Source organism: Anolis sagrei, chromosome 6, assembly GCF_037176765.1.
Source record: "Anolis sagrei isolate rAnoSag1 chromosome 6, rAnoSag1.mat, whole genome shotgun sequence".
Lineage (NCBI taxonomy): Eukaryota > Metazoa > Chordata > Lepidosauria > Squamata > Dactyloidae > Anolis > Anolis sagrei.
The window spans coordinates 49,798,211-49,817,435 of record NC_090026.1 but is presented as its reverse complement, the minus strand read 5'-3'; the positions used below and the strand labels follow the sequence as shown (position 1 = coordinate 49,817,435).

The 19,225-nt window shown below is 42.7% G+C and overlaps 1 protein-coding gene across 1 annotated transcript in view; it reads right to left on the bottom strand.

The window, feature by feature from the left end:
* The window catches only part of VAT1 (vesicle amine transport 1), a 55,747-nt gene extending 36,930 nt beyond the window's left edge, over positions 1-18,817 (bottom strand). Inside the window, exon 1 of the mRNA XM_067470100.1 lies at positions 18,209-18,817. Coding sequence (XP_067326201.1) covers positions 18,209-18,619 — 411 coding nt within the window. The 5' untranslated portion in view covers positions 18,620-18,817. The remainder of the gene's footprint in view (positions 1-18,208) is intronic.
* Between the last annotated feature and the right edge of the window lie 408 nt (positions 18,818-19,225).

Genomic DNA, 19,225 nt, shown 5'->3' with positions numbered 1-19,225 from the left:
AAGCTTGAATGAGGAATGTGAAATTTTCAAGGAAAAATTGTACTGAAAATAGATCTTTGATTTACAAAAGATTCAAGGGAATTATTATTAGACTCTGTAGTTATAAGGGAGCAAATGAGCCAGATATGGCATGGATAGTAAGAGCTTGGGAACATTAACTTTTTGGAATACAACTCTCAAGTCCCCCATCAGAGTTAGAGTTCTAGGAGCTGCCCAACAACTTAACTTTTTCAAACTACGTGAAGACTTCCAGGAGAAAGCAAAAAGGCATTCCTGAAAGCACTTTGTCACATCCTTTCATTCTGACGTAGGCACTTCAGCACTGCACAATTATAGCACCATGATCCCATTTTACCTGCCATGTAAACCTCTTATGGATTCCTAGTATTGTAGTTTAGGGACAGGCATTATGAATTTTTTGCCACATAGTAACTCTACTGTTTCAGTAACTACAAACCCCAGATTCCATAGGATGCAACCATGGCGTTTAAAATAGAATCACAACACTTTAATTTTGCTAGGTGAAATGTATTTATTTCAGATATTTGTACCCTGCCCTTCACAACCGGGACTCAGGGCGGCTTCCAGCCGGCAACAATTTGATGCCTCCGATGTACACATAATAAAATCCAATAATTACATACATTTAAAACATTAAATCTCATTAATTAAAATCAGTTTGTTTTAATAATAGCCTGGTGGCCTTATATGAGCCAAATTCTGTAGTTAGAGACTCCATCAAGCATGTCCACGGTCCATTTCCATAGCAATTGTCATCATTGTCACTGTCAATGTCAGCAAGATTACCCGAAGGCCTGGTCCCACAACCATGTTTTTAACTTCTTTCTAAAGGAAAGGGGAGACGTCGATAATCTAATTTCACCGGGGAGTGAATTCCACAGGCGGGGGGCCACCACCAAGAAATCCCTGTTCCTCGTCCTCACTGAGTGCATTTGTGACAGAGGTGGGGCCGAGAGCAGGGCCTCCCCAGAAGATCTTAAACTCCAAGGTGGGATGTAGAAGGAGATACGTTCGGATAGGTACGCTGGGCCAGAATTGTATAGGGTTTTATAGATCAAGACCAGCACTCTGAATTGTGCTCGGAACTGGACCGGCAGCCAGTGGAGCTGACATAACAGGGGGATGGTTTGCTCACTGTATGATGCTCCAGTGAGTAGTCTAGCTGTCACCCGTTGGACTAGTTGGAGTTTCTGAACAGTCTTCAAAGGCAACCCCACATAGAACGCGTTGCAGTAATCTATTCGGGATGTAACGAGCGTGGACCACTGTGGCCAGATCAGACTTCCCAAGGGTCCTTAGAAGGGATACCTACTGCTAGGAACCTTGGCAATCACTAACTAAGATCTGGCTGAATCTTAGAGATGTACTCCAAAAAAAAAACTTTATCAAAAGCTAGTCCTTGTCCTGACAATGGCAAGACTTGTCTCCTCAAATTGGAGACATTAGGGCAGGAAGCATGGAAGAATGACAGAGGAATATCAACCAATGCCAGGCAAAATCATCAAATGCATCAGGGGGAATAGCTATTAAAACATTCAGTCGCCCTGGGTCCCCTTGAGGAGATGGTGTTGGGGTAAAAATAAAGTTTTATTTTATTATTTATTCCATTTGTCACCTCCTTTCTTCTTTATACTACATTCCTGAATCTCACCAGTTGGGTTGCTCACAGAATAAAACACAAGCACTCTCTTTTCATGCATGCTGTCATATCACTATCATCATATCTGGTCTTAGTTAAATTAAGATGACTCATACTATGGGAGGATAACATTAGGAGAAAAGCAGCATGAGTTATCAGGATATAAAATGCAATAAATAGTATTTACAACATATTTCTGCTTTTTTTGAAAAGCAGCAGACTTTACAGGCGGCTAGCACAAAGCTAACCTGAGTTTACCTGTCTTAAAACTGGCTCAGTAAATTCCCTTCTTGAAGTTTACCATGTCTCCATATAATATGCAACCTATAAAGAAGTTATGCGTGTTTTTTTTGTTTTGTTTTTTCCAATGCAAGCCAGTGGATGCTCTCGATTGCCAAAAATGAATCTGGATTTGATGTGTAGATAGGAATGCACTGGATCAGGAGCTATTTGGATTGAATTGGACTCAGATCTAAAGCAATGAATCAGGTTCGAATCCCCAAGCTCGGGCTCTGAACTAAACTGAGGATGCTCCGTGTACAGTCCAAGTATAAAGATCTATAATGCTCATCCTTTCATAGAATTTAGGAAAACAAAATTGCCACCAGCAAAATTAGCAACTCGGTAATTGCTGCACAATTTTCTGCTCACAGATGTTGAGAAGGAATTTATGCCTGTTAAACCGTCTTGGAAAGAAAAGAATGTCTTGAATCAACAACATACACCAATGGGCAATTTAATGAGAAGTCACACAGCAGTAGAAGGTATTGCTACAGACGTAGCATTCTTCATCAAGCAGAGAACAGTGTCTAACTAAATAAATAAAAGGGACTTAATGCAGGATATTCAATCCTGAGTTGACAAGCATTGACTTTATGGCTACTGCCAAAATCCTACCCAAGAGACGGACATGTTAAATATAAGAGATCAATGGAGTAGTATTGCAGGCACCACTACATTATGCTTCCAACTGATGCCATTGTTCTGAAAGTCCACATATTTAAAATGTACCAGTGAAGAATTTCAAAAATTCTTTTAATCTCTGGATTCATTTCAGCTGGATCCAAGCATTTTGAACATGGAATTTGATTTTCAATTAGTTAGGAGTGCAGACAAAAAGGGAAATAGTGTGTGTAACAAGGCAATAAATTACTTACCGTATATTCCGGCATATAAGACGACTGGGCGTATAAGACGACCCCCCAACTTTTCCAGTTAAAATATAGAGTTAAGATGACTCCCATGCATAAGACTACACCCGCATATAAGACGACCCCTGACTTTTGAGAAGATTTTCTTGGGTTAAAAAGTAGTCTTATACACCAGAATATACTGTACTTGGGAATTTATTTATCTTATCAGAAGCGAATTGAGGGTACAGTTGTCATGTATTTAAAAACACAAACCAAGTTAAAATTTGGCATTATATTAAAAGTCCTTTGATCAGTAACTGACCACTTGGAATGCCTCTGGTGTTGCAATAAGAAGGTCCTCCATTGTGCATGTGGAAGGGCTCAGGTTGCATTGCAATAAGTGGTCTGTGGTTTTCTCTTCTCCACTCTCTCATGTCGTGGACTCCACTTTGTGGCCCCATTTCTTAAGGTTGGCTCTGCATCTCGTGGTGCCCATTTATTAATCTTGATAATTAATAAGAGTTCAGATGAACTACAGCCTGAGACATGGAGAATATTAAAACATTCCCTTTTTGGATGATAACTCTGGAATCACCCACACATCTGACAGTCATATTGGACCAGAGATTCTGAAAATTGTACCTTTGCCAAGCTCCAGAGAGAGATTTTCAGGAAAGGTCCTCCAATTGTGGTATGAATCCCTTATAGTAAGTTCACCCAGCATCTATTTTACTATCTTCCAAGTACGACTCTCCATAAAACACAATGTTAAAATCATTTACAAACATCTTCATCACTAAAGTTCATGATGCCATTCCAATGTGTATTCAATGTTTTGCCTTTCTCATTACAATTAAAATTTATGACTATGGTAGAAAGTATTTTAATCTGTGCTTTGTTACTTATTGCCCTGCTGGGGAATTTTGTGGTCCATTGGTTGTTTTAGGAGGATGGGATTTCACATTGTTTCAACTGCCTATCATTCAGGGATTTGTGTGATGAGGTAAGTAAACAAATAGGTAAGCAAGTTCTGGAGCCAAATCAATCAGAAAGAAGGGTCTCTGTGTTCCTGTTCTCCATTTCAAACTTAGCTTTGAATCAAATATCCTGATTATCTGACTTATGAAGCATACATATAACTCTAGAACCCTGTAAAAATGACAAGGGACACTGTGAAAATGACAACCTCATATAGGCATGTACTGGAATCTAGAACCAAAAGCAGGGAGAGAGAAAATGGAATGGAAAGGGCTAGGACTGTATAATTAATGCTATTGTTTTAATCTATTGTATTTTTATGGTTTTATACTGTTGTTATATTGTGATATTGCAATATCGAATTGTTGCCAGTGTTAGCCGCTCTGAGTCCCCCCCCCCCCCGCCCTTCGGAGTTGAGAAGGGCGGGGTAGAAATGTTGTAAATAAATTTAAAAAATGAAAATTGCAGATCCAAACAGCAAGACTGGGCCCTTTCACTCTACACAGACTACAATATTACAATTGCAGTTTGACTGCCATGGTAACATCATAGGGAATCCTGGGATTTGTAGTTTAAGAAGGGATAGTGCTGCCCCAAACTACAAAACTATGTTGCCATGGTAGTTGAAATGCAATCATAGTACTATGGCTATGACGTATAAAAAAACTAACTTTTATTCAAGGGGAGGAAGATCATACAAAACAACCCCCCTTATGGTATTGGCTTATATTTTTCCTCTCATAGCCATTCTCTTTGGGTATATCCCATCGTTTTTAATTAAATAAAATCTTCATGATTATTAGAATCAGCACACCAAAAGGGGAGCCGCATGTAAATACAGGTAATATTCAAATATACTGCTACTAGTATTTTGTTTCTAGTGGCCATTTTGTTTTTCTGAGTTTTAAAGATTTGGATCTTGCACAGCAGACAACATTGAAAAGCTATTGGTCTACTTTTACTCAAGAATATGCCAAATTGGCAAATCTCAGAATATCTGCACTTTTCCACAATTCAACCTACTAAATTCCTGGTCTTTATAAAGCCAAAACAGAATCATCCATGTGTAAGAAGCACATCTGGAGGAACCCAAAAAATTGAAAAATTACAAAAAAAAATCAGGGTGTAAATCTTAACAGAAAAGTGTTTTCTCAGTAGCCACAGAATATTGGCCCACTAATGGAGACAAGAACAAAAAACCAAGGCAGAAGAGAAATTTAATGGCATTAATGGGGATCTGAACATCAGTTGTCCACACTGAAGATTTCATTGCAGGCCTCACTTGTAAATGTTTCAGATTATAGCTCGTCTTATCCATTTTGTAAAATGTCATGGGAGCAAACTTATCTCTAAAACAGAGTTTAAGGCTGAAGGCTTCGAGATTTATGACCTATGTAGGAACAGGCAGAACAGCAATGCAGAAACCAAAACCAAGGCCATCCCTGCCTGCTTAAGACAATGCTAAACCCTTCCTCTCCCAGCAAACAGGTAGAGATGCAGAAGTAATTACAGAACACCAGGAGACATTGGGAGCTGCTGCCTGTCTGTGTTTTCTCAGCAGGATGCACATTTACGTAGGAAAACAGCCAGCTGTTGTCTCTTGTTGAAGACGATGGATGCCAGGTCCTTTAATGCTCCCAGCAGCTCAACTCAGGCTTTCTGCCTTCCTTCTTACAAGGACTCCAAAGCACAGACCAGCCAACCAATACAACAGCACTGAAATAGACTGCGATCTCTATGAAGTGAATGGCACCAGTGGGTGTTTCTGCACAAGGGCTTATTGTGCAACTGCTCTGCCCGTTCATGGGATTTGGCTTGGAGGGGTGGGGGTTTCCAGATATCATCTCCTATGAATAACCCTTCTAATTTTCCTATCTATTATTCCATAATTTTTTACCCTAAAAACCTTTTAGGCATATTTAACTTTTACTATAGAAAATGCGCTAGAAATAGCTACTCGTTGGCTGGTAGTCCCAAAATCTGTTATCAGGAACATCCATTGCCTATCTTTATAGCATAAAAACAAACAGACAACCACCTTGGCCTTATGAACTGTGAAAAGGCTCTCCAACATTTATAGAGTTTGGAAAGGCTACGGTTGTACTATATGTATAAGCAACCCTGAGAATTCCAGTTGAAAAATAACATTTCTATGCTCTGGCCATCTTCTCCTCCTCGTCCTCCCCACAACTTGCCTCCCTTATCTGTGGCTCTTTCATAGTTGTAGAATTCTCATTCCACTTCAATTGCCATAGCAATCTCCTATGAAATATATATTTTAGTAGAGCTGGTTAGAAGTCTCTGGATGATAATTCAAAAAGGTCCTTCTGTAAACGCAGAGGATGGAACCATGGTAGTCAAAATGGAATGACAGAACTATAACTGTACACAGTAATCCATTCTGGTTTTGACTTTTGCAGATTTAATTATTCATGGATTTGATTTCAAATTTTCTCACTATCAAACTTTAGGTCCTCCAGTGTGACCCTAAGGTCAACTTCCTCTGGCCATGTTGTAGGACTTCGATTCCTACAGAGAACACCTCTCTAGGACTTTCTACGTTTTCTAGTGCAATTCTATGGCCAGCTTCCAAGAGACATTAACCACAGACTCTAGAAAACATCTAGAGAGGCGTTCTCTTTCATTATTTTTTAAATTAATGGTTTTCCACTTTTGTGGGGAACCTATTCCCCAAACCCCAGCAAATGTAGAGAGCCAATTGTATTAGAAAAAGGCCAGGTAAGAGATATAGAAGAGCAAAGGATGAGCAAAACATGGAAATTTTACTTTTTGGACTCAATTCCCAAGAATTAACACACTTATACTGCAAATGTAACATTTCCAAATTCTGGGAAAAAGTATTGGACTGCTAGGTAGTTTGCCATGTGGACTGCTTTAACAGAATCAAGGGCTTTGGGAGTTTTGTTTTTGAAGAAACAGGAAAAAATACTGTTATGATTAGTGTCCCAATGATTCAGTCCAACATTTGGAATGAGCAATTTTTGAGCTTTTTCTTTTTTCCCTGAAACACCCCCCAGAAGTCATAAACCTTAAGGACAAGCCCCACTTACAAATAATGGAGGATGTTGTATGTTTGCAAGCAGCTCTTTTTGGTCTTGTGGTAAATTGAATTTGGGGGCAAGGGTGAAGCACAGTTCTTCAACCAGACTAAAACAGGAACAATACGCTCACTGGTGTAGATTTGTAAATAGTCAATTTTTAAAACCCCTCTAGAGGTTTTAAAAATTGCTCTACAATAATCATTCCCCACAGGGGTTCCCCCAGATTTATTAGACACCCAACTATTATGTGAATTCCGCCTTATCTAGAGGGAGCTCGGTTGAGGTGACTTTTTTCAATGCCTATTATAGAAGTATATGTTAGTCTTGCTTCAACAGACTGGCCAGAATATCATGTCCTCTATCCCAACTATTGGAATCTGTAAAGTGTGTTCACAGAACAATAGAACACAGAAAATCTGATTTCCAGGAATCCCATAAAACAGGTTTGAAAGTGACTGAATGTTTGTAGCATATACAACTGATTCCAAACTCTACACTTAAATCTCTAGGCAAAAACTAGTATAGTTTTGTTTGTTTTCTTAAGTATCTAGATTAGCTGTCCTGCAGATCCAAACTGATGACAAAGAGGTCTAATGCTACCACTTAATTTTATGGGTAAAGGAAGAAAATGGTTGTACATTAAATGTATTCCTGGAGGGTGATAAGAAATCTAAGGCAGCCCAGTCATGATTTGGCACTCAGCAAAACTGTTTTGAGATAACCATTTCTAATTTGTTGAGAATCCAATTAGTATCACTGACGCCAAAGAAAAACAGTTCTAACTCCACAGAATTAGGCCACACACCAACTTGATTTGCTCCTTTATTGGGGAGTCTCTATACCCAAAATGTTGTGTTTGATGTCATTTTAAAGACCGAAGAAATTCTTGATGCAAAATCCAATGGAACCAAGTAACCTTTGGTCTTTCCACACAAAAGTCACTGCACACACACGGGAACAATGGGGTTGCACCAAGCATAATCTTACCTAACCTTACATATACACCAATATTCACGTGCACAGCTTGAGATCCTGAGATAACTGACCAGCTCTACATGTAACCACCAGTATGTAAAAAGGGAAGGGCCAGCCCTACCATTAGGCAGAAAGAAATGGGTATCTCAGGCAGCTGGTATAGGATGTCATGAAAGAGTAGCATATTTATTATTATCCATTGACTCCAAGGAATTTTCCTGCTCTGATGTGAATGTAACATTGGTGATGCCATATACCTTGATGTGAGAGGCAGGAGATAGGGAGCTCCATTTGTTTTTTCCAATATTTTAAGGCCAGTACAGGCTGTCCCTGAGTTACTTACATATGACTGCTAGTTAAGAACTGGGTTTTGTTTTTTGTTTTTGTTTTTTGTGTGTCAGGAGCAACTTGAGAAACTGCAGGTTGCTTCTGGTGTGAGAGAATTGGCCTTCTGCAAGCACGTTGCCCAGGGGACACCCGGATGTTTTGCTGTTTTTTCCATCCTTGTGGGAGGATTCTCTCATGTCCCCACATGAGGAGCTGGAGCTGACAGAGGGAGCTCATCTGCACTCTCCCCGGATTCCAACCTGCGACCTGTCAAGTCTTCAGTCCTGCCGGCACAGGGGTTTAACCCACTGCGCCATCAGGAGCTCCAAGAACTGGGGTGAAACAACAGGAAGTGAGAGATATCTATCCTGAAACAGTTATCATGGGGAAAAGGTGACTCCGATTAAGCTTTTTCACCAATCCTTGTTTCCACAACAAGCCAAATTTTTCAAAATCCAATGATCACAGGGAGAGAAAGTGAGGTAAAATCTTCTGAACAAGGGTACAGATCATAAAACAAACACCACAGGGAAGTTAACCCTTCCCAGTGCTATCCAAAGCTATATAAAAGTTGTAGTTGACTTGGCCACGGTGGTCCACGCTCTGGTTACATCCCGTTTAGACTACTGCAATGCTCTCTACGTGGGGTTGCCTCTGAAGACTGGCCGGAAGCTTCAACTAGTCCAACGAGCGGCAGCCAGATTGCTAACAAAAGCGGGGTACAGAGATCATACAACCCCTGTTACGCCAGCTCCACTGGCTGCCAATTAGCTTCCGAGCACCATTCAAAGTGCTGGTTTTGACCTATAAAGCCCTAAACGACTCTAGCCCAGTTTACCTGTCCGACTGGATTCTCCCCTATGAACCATCAAGGTTATTAAGATCTTCCGGAGGGGCCCTGCCCTCGGTCCCACCACCTTCGCAATCGCGTTTGGTGGGGACGAGGGACAGGGCCTTCTCGGTGGTGGCTCCTCGGCTTTGGAACTCCCTCCCACTAGAGATTAGATCTGCTCCCTTCCTCCTGACCTTCAGGAAACTAATAAAGACCTGGCTTTGGAACGTGGCATTTGAGGACTGACTCTATAACCTTCGTCCACATGGAAGGAGGATGATGAACTGTGACTGTATTGACGACTTGGCTTCGGTAATGTGATGATGATGTTTTTATTGTACTTATATTTTAATCTGTAATGATGATGCATTGTGTTGTTTTTGTATATTATTGTATTTGAACACATGTTGTGAACCGGCCTGAGTCCCTCGTTCGAGGTGAGAAGACCGATATACAAAACTTCTAAATAAATAAATAAATAGTTACACTTAAAAATGAACCTGTTCCGACTTACAAACTCAATTTAAGAAAAAACCTACAGAACCTATTTTGTTCATAACTTAGAGATTGCCTGTAATGGAGAAATATCCCTACTCTGATTCGATATACTGGTAATGGAGGGCGACAGCATAGCCACATAACCACCCATGTATTTCATTTATAGGGAAGAAAGAACTAATTTGACCCATTCCTAAAGCCTTTCGAATTGCCCTTGAGGAGAGGCGGTTTGTGGACTGGGTCTTCTAACCTTTCCTCTATCAAAAGCACTGAGATAAGATTGAGTCCCATATTCTTTGTTGGTTGAAAAAAAACGTTTTCAGTCACATGTTTTATTAACTGATCGAGATAACCAGCACACTTAAACATACAAACCACCACAACTTTACAAGCTGCATATGTTTGGGGGGAAGGAAGAGTAGAAAGCAGGTGTGACTAACATTTTGATGCAAGAAATGTAGGTGCTGTGGCATCTTAGTGCCTTACTCTCAAGTGTGCACATGCTGGGCGTGGAGGCAGGAAAGGATGCATCTATACGCAGGAAGGAATGAACAAAGCACTCTGCAGGAGATTTTTCAGTATAGTGTGCTTCCACCCATTCAATCATCCACTGCCTTATAATACTCCAAAAAGAAATCCTAGAGGCAGACCTTGATTTTGCTCTTTTCTATAAGGGACACAATTTGACTTTACCATTGTATAGTATCCACAGATTTAGGTATCCATGGAACCAAACTGCAGCAGATAGCAAGGGCCCATTATACAGCGTGTTTCAAAAACATGGACCCAATTTGTAATCATCATTTCTCTGCAACCACAAACCTCCCATGAATAAAACCTTTACCACTTGAATGGTAAATAGTTGATTCCACAACCCCCGCTATAATGAGACCTCCTCCGCAAAAAATCCTGCTTCTCATTTATCTTACCCAAGTTTTTAATTAGTTTTTAATTAGTTTTTCTTTTAATTATTACATGTAGCCTGCCTATTGTCACTGTGTTAGTGCTTATTGTAATTTTATATTGTTCACATGTTTATGTAATTATGATGTTGTTGTTTATTGTTTGCATTTTCGGTTTTACTCTGTTGTAATTTGTTGTTTGGGCTTGGCCTCATGTAAGCTGCCCCGAGTCCCCATCGGGGAGATGGTGGTGGGGTATAAACAGGGGCGGCTCAACCCATTACGCAAAGTAAGCATTTGCAGTATAGTTGATTTTGCCCAGGGGCACTCTTGAGGCGCTCTTGGGGGAAAACAGACCTTGACATATGCGAGTTGTAGTTACTGGGATGTATAGTTCACCTACAATCAAAGAGCATTCTGAACTCCGCCAATGATGGAATTGAACCAAATATGGCACACAGAACTCCCACGACGAACAGAAAATATATATCAGTGATTGGTTGGGGGGGGGGGGGCAAAATACTGTTTGCTTACCGTTGAAAATTACCTAGGGCCACCTCTGGGTATAAATAAAGATTATTATTATTATTATTATTATTATTATTATTATTATTATTATTGGATGGATGGGGCAGAGTTTCAAACGATTACACCAGATGCCTCTCCCAGCAAATAAACACTCCTTAGCCTTAGTCATTTGCAAGCCAGCACCTTCAATCATGAAATAGCTTCCTAAGATCTACAGAGATACTCGCAGGAACACCTCAGCAAGAGTCCAAAAGTGAAAGATTAAGACCTGGAACCTCAATCAGTGGCTGATACCAAATGAGAAACTCCCTCCTGGGCACACAGAAGACAGGGCAACTTGGAAGGCGCTGAACAGACTGTTCTCTGGCACCACGAGATGCAGAGCTAATCTTAAGAAATGGGGCTACAAAGTGGAGTCCATGACATGCGAGTGTGGAGAAGAGCAAACTACAGACCACCTATTACAATGCAGCCTGAGCTCTGCCACATGCACAATAGAGGACCTTCTTACAATGACACCAGAGGCACTTGGAGTGGCCAGCTTCTGGTCAAAGGAAATTTAGTATAATGCCAAGTTTTTAACTAAGTTTGTGGTTTTTCTATACATTATAACTGTATTTTCAATTCACCACTGACACGATAAATAAATAAATTCGCAAGATGGCAAATCCTTAACATGAGGCCTGATAAGCGAGTCTCCATTTGCAGGATTATTTTTTTAGGTTTGTTGCTGGCTCAGAATGGTTAGGAAAACTTGGTAATTCATGAAACCATTTGTAACTTTTCTGTGTAATTGTAACAGGCTGCTATCGTGAACTATACTGCTTTCAAATTGAATCCATCATTTTGAAACACCCTGTAGTATCCATCTACTCATTCAACCATCCACTGCTTGAAAATATTTCAAAATGAAATCCAAAAAGCAATCCTTGATATTGCTATTTTATACAAGGGGCACCATTTTGCATAGAAAGAGATTTCAGCACCCATAGATTTTGGGTTCCAATGAGGTTCTGGAACCAAACCCTATTGCAGGGGTGCCAAACTCATTTTTATCGATGGCCTTCTGGTTGCCTTCATAGAGATGCTGAATCTATGGATGGAAAACCCATGCATACAGAGAATCAACTACATATATATGTGTGTGTGCGTGCATATGTATGTGTGTGTGTATATATATATATGTTTGTTACTCTTTCTTTTTTACAAAATTTGGGTCCCCAGGTATTATTAAATAGAATTCCTACCACTTTGGATAATCCACCATGTGGACTGAGGATAATGGGAATTGCAACCCAACAGTACTTGTGGCTCTGAGGTTGGAGAGAGGTAAAAGGCCATTTTAAAGTCAGATATCGTATCCACAAGCCATGCATCTTAATCAGGCATGGGCAAACTTTGGCCCTCCAGGTGTTTTGGACTTCAACTCCCACAATTCCTACCAACCTACTGGGAGTTGAAATCCAAAGCACCGGAGGGCCAAAGTTTGACCATGCCTGATCTAAATCCAAACCCTTGACTATACAGATTGATCTACAGTATATATCAATGAGAGAGCCAGCATGAAATAGCGGTTTGAGTGCTCGACTGACTCTGGAGACCAGGAAGAGAATACTTTGCTTGGCCACGGTGATCCATAGGTATTACTTTATCACAACTCCCACCAGTTAGGTCGTGATGTCTAATGATGATGAACACATATGTTGGAGTCCAGCTGCATCCAATGACATGGCAGCCCAGATTTGGTTTGGCTTTGAGTCAGGCCCCTTCCACACAGCTGTATGAAATCCACATTGAACTGGATTATCTGGCAGTTTGGAATTGGGGACCTTCCATACAGCCCTATATCCCAGAATATCAAGGCAGAAAATCCCACAATATCTGATTTGAACTGGGTTATCAGAGGGTCCTTCCACACAGCCCTATATCCTAGAATATCAGGGCAGAAAATTCCACATTATCTTAGTGTGGACTCAGATAACTCAGTTCAAAGCAGATATTGTGGGATTTTCTGGGTTATACTGCTGTGTGGAAGGGCTCTTAGTGGAAACCAAGGGCCCACTTCATACGGTTCTACCATCAAGGAATGAGGACCAATCATCATATCTTCATGAACAGCCATTCCTTGCTCCTGCCAAATAAGATGGTGGGGAAAGAATCCCACCTTTCCAACACCAGGCTGGAATGGAGGCACACCTGGCTTCCCTCTCTCAGCCCTAGTGATGGAGGAAGGGATTCTGGGCACTTTGAACTGAGGGTCTTCCAGAGAGTCCTTATGCCCCAGGATCTGATCCCAGGTTTTGTGCTTTAAACTGGATTATATGAGTCTGCACTGCCAGATAATCTGGGATAAACAGAAATGTGGGATCAGATCCTGGGATATAGGGACTGTCTGGAAGGACTGTGAGTCCACACTGCCATAAGATCGTCAGGAGCTGCATGCTTCGATATTTAAAGTTGTATTGCAATGCTTCAAGCTGAGAGCTGCTTTGAGTTTTTGGACCTTTATTACATTGAGAAATATGCCGTTTCTGAGACATTTGTGCTTTTGATAGAGTAAAAGATTAGAAGACCCAGTCCACAAACCGCCTCTCGTCAAGGGCAATTCCAAAGGTTTTAGGAGTGGGTCAAATGAGTCCTTTCTTCCCTATAAAACAAATGCATAGGATTATGTGGCACGCTGTCAGCCTCCATTATCAATCAAATCAGAGGAGGGAAATTCGATTTGGGTAGTAGGGTTCTTATGTAACTCATAGGAATGACTGTGATTTTAACTAATATTTTATAATGGTTATTGTTTAATTTTAGTTTGCTCATGTTTTGGCTTATTCTGTTTAGTCTTATACTGCCAATCTGCTACCGAGAACCATCCAAAGTGAGGTCTTTAGCCTATAAAGCCCTAAACCAGTGGTTCTCAACTGTGGGTCTCCAAATGTTTTGGCCTTCAACTCCCAGAAATCCTAACAGTTGGTAAACTAGCTGGGATTTCTGGGAGTTGTTGGCCAAAACACCTGGGGACCCACAGGTTGAGAACCACTGGTCTAAATGGTTCTGGCCCATCTTTCCTGTCTGAATGTTTCTCCCCCATGAACCAGCTCGAACATTAAGATCTTCTGGGGAGGCCCTGCTCTCGGTCCCACCCTGCCTTCTCAGTGGTGGCTTCTCAGCTATGGTACTCCCTCCTCAGTGATACTAGATTGGCTTCCTCGCTCTTGGTTTTCAGAAAGGAAGTTAAACCTTGGCTGTGGAATCAAGCATTTGGGGAGTAGCACTATGGACTATGACTGTTGGATTAGGTGCTATGGTTTCAGTCCGTTATTTAAATGTATTTATGTACCGTAGTTTATTTTATGATTTTAATATTTAATGTGCTGTGTATTTATTTGCTTTTTATATTGCTATGCAGCATTGAATTATTGCCAAACTTGAAGCCTCTCTGAGTTCCCTTTGGGGTGGAGTTAGAGCAGGATAAAAATGTAGTAAATAAATATTTATCTGATGTATTATTTTATTATTTATTTTCTATGTCTTTTTATTGTTGTAAGTTGCCCCAAGTCTCCCATCACAGGCGCGTTTGGCAGGGACGAGAGACAGGGCCTTCTCAGTGATTGCCCGCCGGGTATGGAACTCCCTTCCTGGCAATATTAGATCAGCCCCCACCTTCCTGCCCTGCAGAAGGATGGTGAAGACCTGGCTGTGGGACCAAGCCTTTGGGGCAGTGCAATGAGGCAAAATGGTGTCCTGAGATGGTTTTAAAGCAACTTTTAATGTGAATATAAGAGATTTTAATGTTTGTATATATTTATCGTTTTATGTCCTGGCATTGAATGTTTGCCGTATATATGTTGTGCTCTGCCCTGAGTCCCCTGCAGGGTGAGAAGGAGGGAATATAAATATTTTAAATAAAATAATAATAAATAAATCCCTTTTGAGAGATGGGGCAGGGTATAACATTCATTATTATTTTTATTTTCCCATTACATGCAATGCCCAAGTTATGAACCAGAAAGATTCTGTAGATTTGTTCTTAAGTTGCATTTGTTTGTAAGTCAGAACAGGTATAAAACACTGAACTAGATTATATGGCATTGTAGAAGGGGACTCAGATGACACTGAGGCCCCTTCCACAAGATTGAATAAATTTCCACATTATCTGCTTTGAACTGGAATATATGGCAGTGTGGGCTCAGATAATTCAGGGCCCTTCCACACAGCCCTATATCCCAGAATGCCACGGCGGAAAATCCCACAATATTTATTTATTTTATTTATTTACTGTATTTGTATAACACCTTTCTCAGCCCGTAGACGACTCAAGGCAAAATTCAATGCTTACAATGTCATAAATACAATTAAAAACATAACATATAATAAAAACTAAACAAATCAATAAAATATAAATTCATAGTGTCGCCTTATTGAAAACATTGTCTGGACTCATTGTCCAGTCAATCCATTTCCCTATGTCAGTTACTCTGCATTTGCAAACGCTTGTAGAAAAAGCCACATCTTGACTTTTTTCCAGAAGGTTAGAAGGGAAGTGGCCAATCTAATATCTATAGGGAGGGCGTGTCACAGCTGAGGTGCCACCGCTGAGAAGGCCCTGTCTCTCGTCTCCGCCAAATGTACTTGTGATGAAGGTGGTAACGAGAGCAGGCAGGCCCGTAGCCAGGATTTCATTTGGGGGGGGGGGGATGAATTTTTTTCAGGGGGGGGGGTTTGGGGGGGCTGAGTCTGAGTGAAAGAGGGTCTAGCCTAGCAAACCTTTTGTATCATTACCCCAATACCCTCATGCATATGGGATATATTGAGTATGGTGATCAGATCATGATATGAATAAACATAACAGTTTAAATAATGCACCAGTAAGGCCTTTTCGCGAACCACCATGAAATTTCGAGGGGAGCTTAAGCCCCTCAACCCCTCCCCCCCCCCAGCTACATGCCTGAGAGCAGGGCCTCCCCAAACGATCTTAAGGTCCTAGATCAGTGTTTCTCAACCTGTGGGTCCCCAGGTTTTTGGCCTACAACTCCCAGAAATCCCAGCCAGTTTGCCAGCTGTTAGGATTTCTGGGAGTTGAAGGCCAAAACATCTGGGGACCCACAGGCTGAGAACCACTGTCCTAGATGGTTCATAAGGCCAGAACCCTTTAGAGCTTTAAACTGGGTTATCCACTTTGAACTGGGTTGTCTGACTCCACACTCAGACAATGTGGGGTTTTCTGCCTTGATATTCTGGGATATAGGGCTGTGTGGATGGGCCCTTGGATATCTGAGTCCACACTGCCATATACTCCACCTCAAAGCAGATAATGTGGGTTTTTATTCAGCTGTGTGGGAGTGGCACCAGTTCAAAGCAGATATTGTGAGGTTTTCTGCCTGGATTTTCTGGGATATAGGCCTGTGTGGATGGACCATGGGATATCTAAGTCCACATGTCATATATTCCACTTCAAAGCAGATAATGTGGGAATTTATTCAGCTGTGTGGAAGGGCCCCCAGTTCAAAGCAGATATTGTGGGATTTTCTACCTGGATATTTTAGGATATAGGGCTGTGTGGATGGGCCCTTGGATATCTGAGTCCACATGCCATACATTCCACTCCAAAGCAGATATTGTGGGATTTTCTGCCTCGATATTCTGGGATATAGGGCTGTGTGGACGGGCCCTTGTATATCTGAGTTCACATGCCATATATTCCAATTCAAAGCAGATATTGTAGGATTTTCTGCCTTGATATTCTAAGATACAGGGCTGTGTGGATGGCCCTTGGATATACGAGTCCACATGCCATATATTCCACTTCAAAGTAGATAATGTGGGAATTTATTCAGCTGTGTGGAAGAGAACCCAGTTCAAAGCAGATGTTGTGGGATTTTCTGCCTAGATATTCTGGGATATCGGGCTGTGTGGATGGGCCCTTGGATACCTGAGTCCATACTGCCATATATTCCCCTTCAAAGCAGATATTGTGGAATTTTCTGCTTGGATATTTTAGGATATAGGGCTGTGTCGATGGGCCCTTGGATATCTGAGTCCACACTGCCATATATTCCACTAGAAGGGGCCCAGTTCAAAGCAGATATTGTGGGATTTTCTGCCTTGATATTCTGAGATATAGGGCTGTGTGGATGGGCCCTTGGATATCTGAGTCCACATATCATATATTCCCCTCTAAAGCAGATATTGTGGGGTTTTCTGCCTTGATATTCCGGAATATAGGGCTGTGTGGATGGGCCATGTTTCCCACCTGAAAGCAGATATTGTGGGATTTTCTGCTTTGATATTCTGGGATAAAGGGCTGTGTGGATGGGCCCTTGGATATCCGAGTCCATATGCCATATATTTCACTCCAAAGCAGATAATGTGGGGTTTTCTGCCTGGATATTTTAGGATATAAGGCTGTGTGGATGGGCCCTTGGATATCTAAGTCCACACTGCCTTATATTCCACTTCAAAGCAGATATTGTGGGATTTTATTCAGCTGTATGGTAGGGGCCCCAGTTCAAAGCAGACATTGTGGGATTTTTGCCTGGATATTTTAGGATATAGGGCTGTGTGGATGGGCCCTTGGGTATCTGAGTCCACATGTCATATATTCCACTTCAAAGCAGATGTGGGAATTTATTCAGCTGTGTGGAAGGGGCCCCAGTTCAAAGCAGATACTGTGGGATTTTCTGCCTTGATATTCTAGAATATAGGGCTGTGTGGATGGGCCCTTGGCTATCCGAGTCCACATGACATATATGCCACTTCAAAGCAGAGATTGTGGGGTTTTCTGCCTTGATATTTTAGGATATAGAACTGTGTGGATGGGCCCTTGGACATCTGAGTCCATACTGCCATATCTTCCACTGGAAGGGGCCCCTTGTGGGATTTTCTGCCTGGATATTCTGGGTTATATAGCTGTCTGGAAGGGAGACCAAGGCAGGGTTGGCCCCTCCCACAGAGGGGAGAAAGAGCAGCCAGGGCGTGCCCCCTTCACAGAAAAGATGACACGAGGGAGCGCCCCAAAGTAGAGGGGGAGTCCTGAGGGAAGGGGAAGGCCCCTCCCTTCAATGTAGAGCCACCGCCCAGTTTCCCTCAGCCGCCCCCTCCCTCCCTGGCTATTGTTTCCAGCTGGAGAAGAAACGACCCCGCCCCCTTTTTCTGACAGGTAGCTAAGCCCAGTGAGGGGGTGGGGCGGGGTGCAGGAAGGCACCTCTTTCCCAGCCGACTCTCCCCTCGCGTTGCCTAGCAACGAGGCTGTGTTTCCCCCCCCCGCCCAATTCCCCAACCCCGCCAGAGGAAGCCACGCCCCCTCAGCGTCCCACCTTGGGGCTGTCGACGCCTTCTCCCACGGCCACGACGGTGCCGGCGGCCTCCATGCCGGGGCTGAAGGGGAGCGACGGGAGCCGCTCGTAGAGGCCCTGCCGCGCCAGGAGGTCGGCGAAGTTGAGCCCGCAGGCCCGCACCTGGAGGCTGACTTGGCCCGCGGCGGGGCTGGGCTCGGCTTGAGGCAACTGGCGGTTCTGCAGCTTGACTTTCTCGTAGCCGCCGAAGCCTGTCAGCACCAGCGCCCTGTAGGGCCGCCCGGGCTCCTTCTCCGAAGAGGCGGGCTTGCTCTCTTCCACCGCTGCCGCCGCCTCTTTCTCCTGAGGCGGCTCCGTCGGGGGAGACGCCGCGTTGTTGGCGGCTGCGGGAGGGGCTCCTGCATCGCCCCCGGCGGCCTCTTCCCCGGACATGGTCGCTGCTCGAGCTCAGAGAGAGACAGACACAGAGAGAGAGAGAGTCCCTTTCCTCTTCTGCTGCTGCTGCTTTTGCTGCTACTCAGCTCGGAGGAGAAGGCGCGGCTGGCCAGATGCGTAAAACAGCTGGAGGAAAGGAAAGACCCGGAGCCGGATTCCAGGGCGGGACGGAGCGGCTGAAGCAAAACGCGGACTGGATTGCAGGCTCCGTTTTGTACATATTCAAGCCCTCTTTCCCCCGCCTCCTAAGCGAAAGACACGCCCACTAGGAACGCCTTTCTGGTCCCAGCCCACGCAAATATCTCCCCCACTCTCAGTTCATTGGTTGCTTTGGGTTGCTCTGAGTTTTGTTTAGTCATAGAATAGCCATAGACAAACGTCAGTCCTCCAGGAGGTTTGGACTCCAACTCCCTCCATTCCTGGCCTCAGGCCCCTTCCTTTTTCCCCTCAGACTCTTACTGGGCACTAAGATGGGTCAAACCTTGGCATGGATGAGAGCTGTACCATTTTTGCTACACATACATTTTCTTTTTTAAAAAATAAATTTTATTTGGTATATTTATTTATTTATTTATTTAGAACTTCTCACCTCCAACGAGGGAC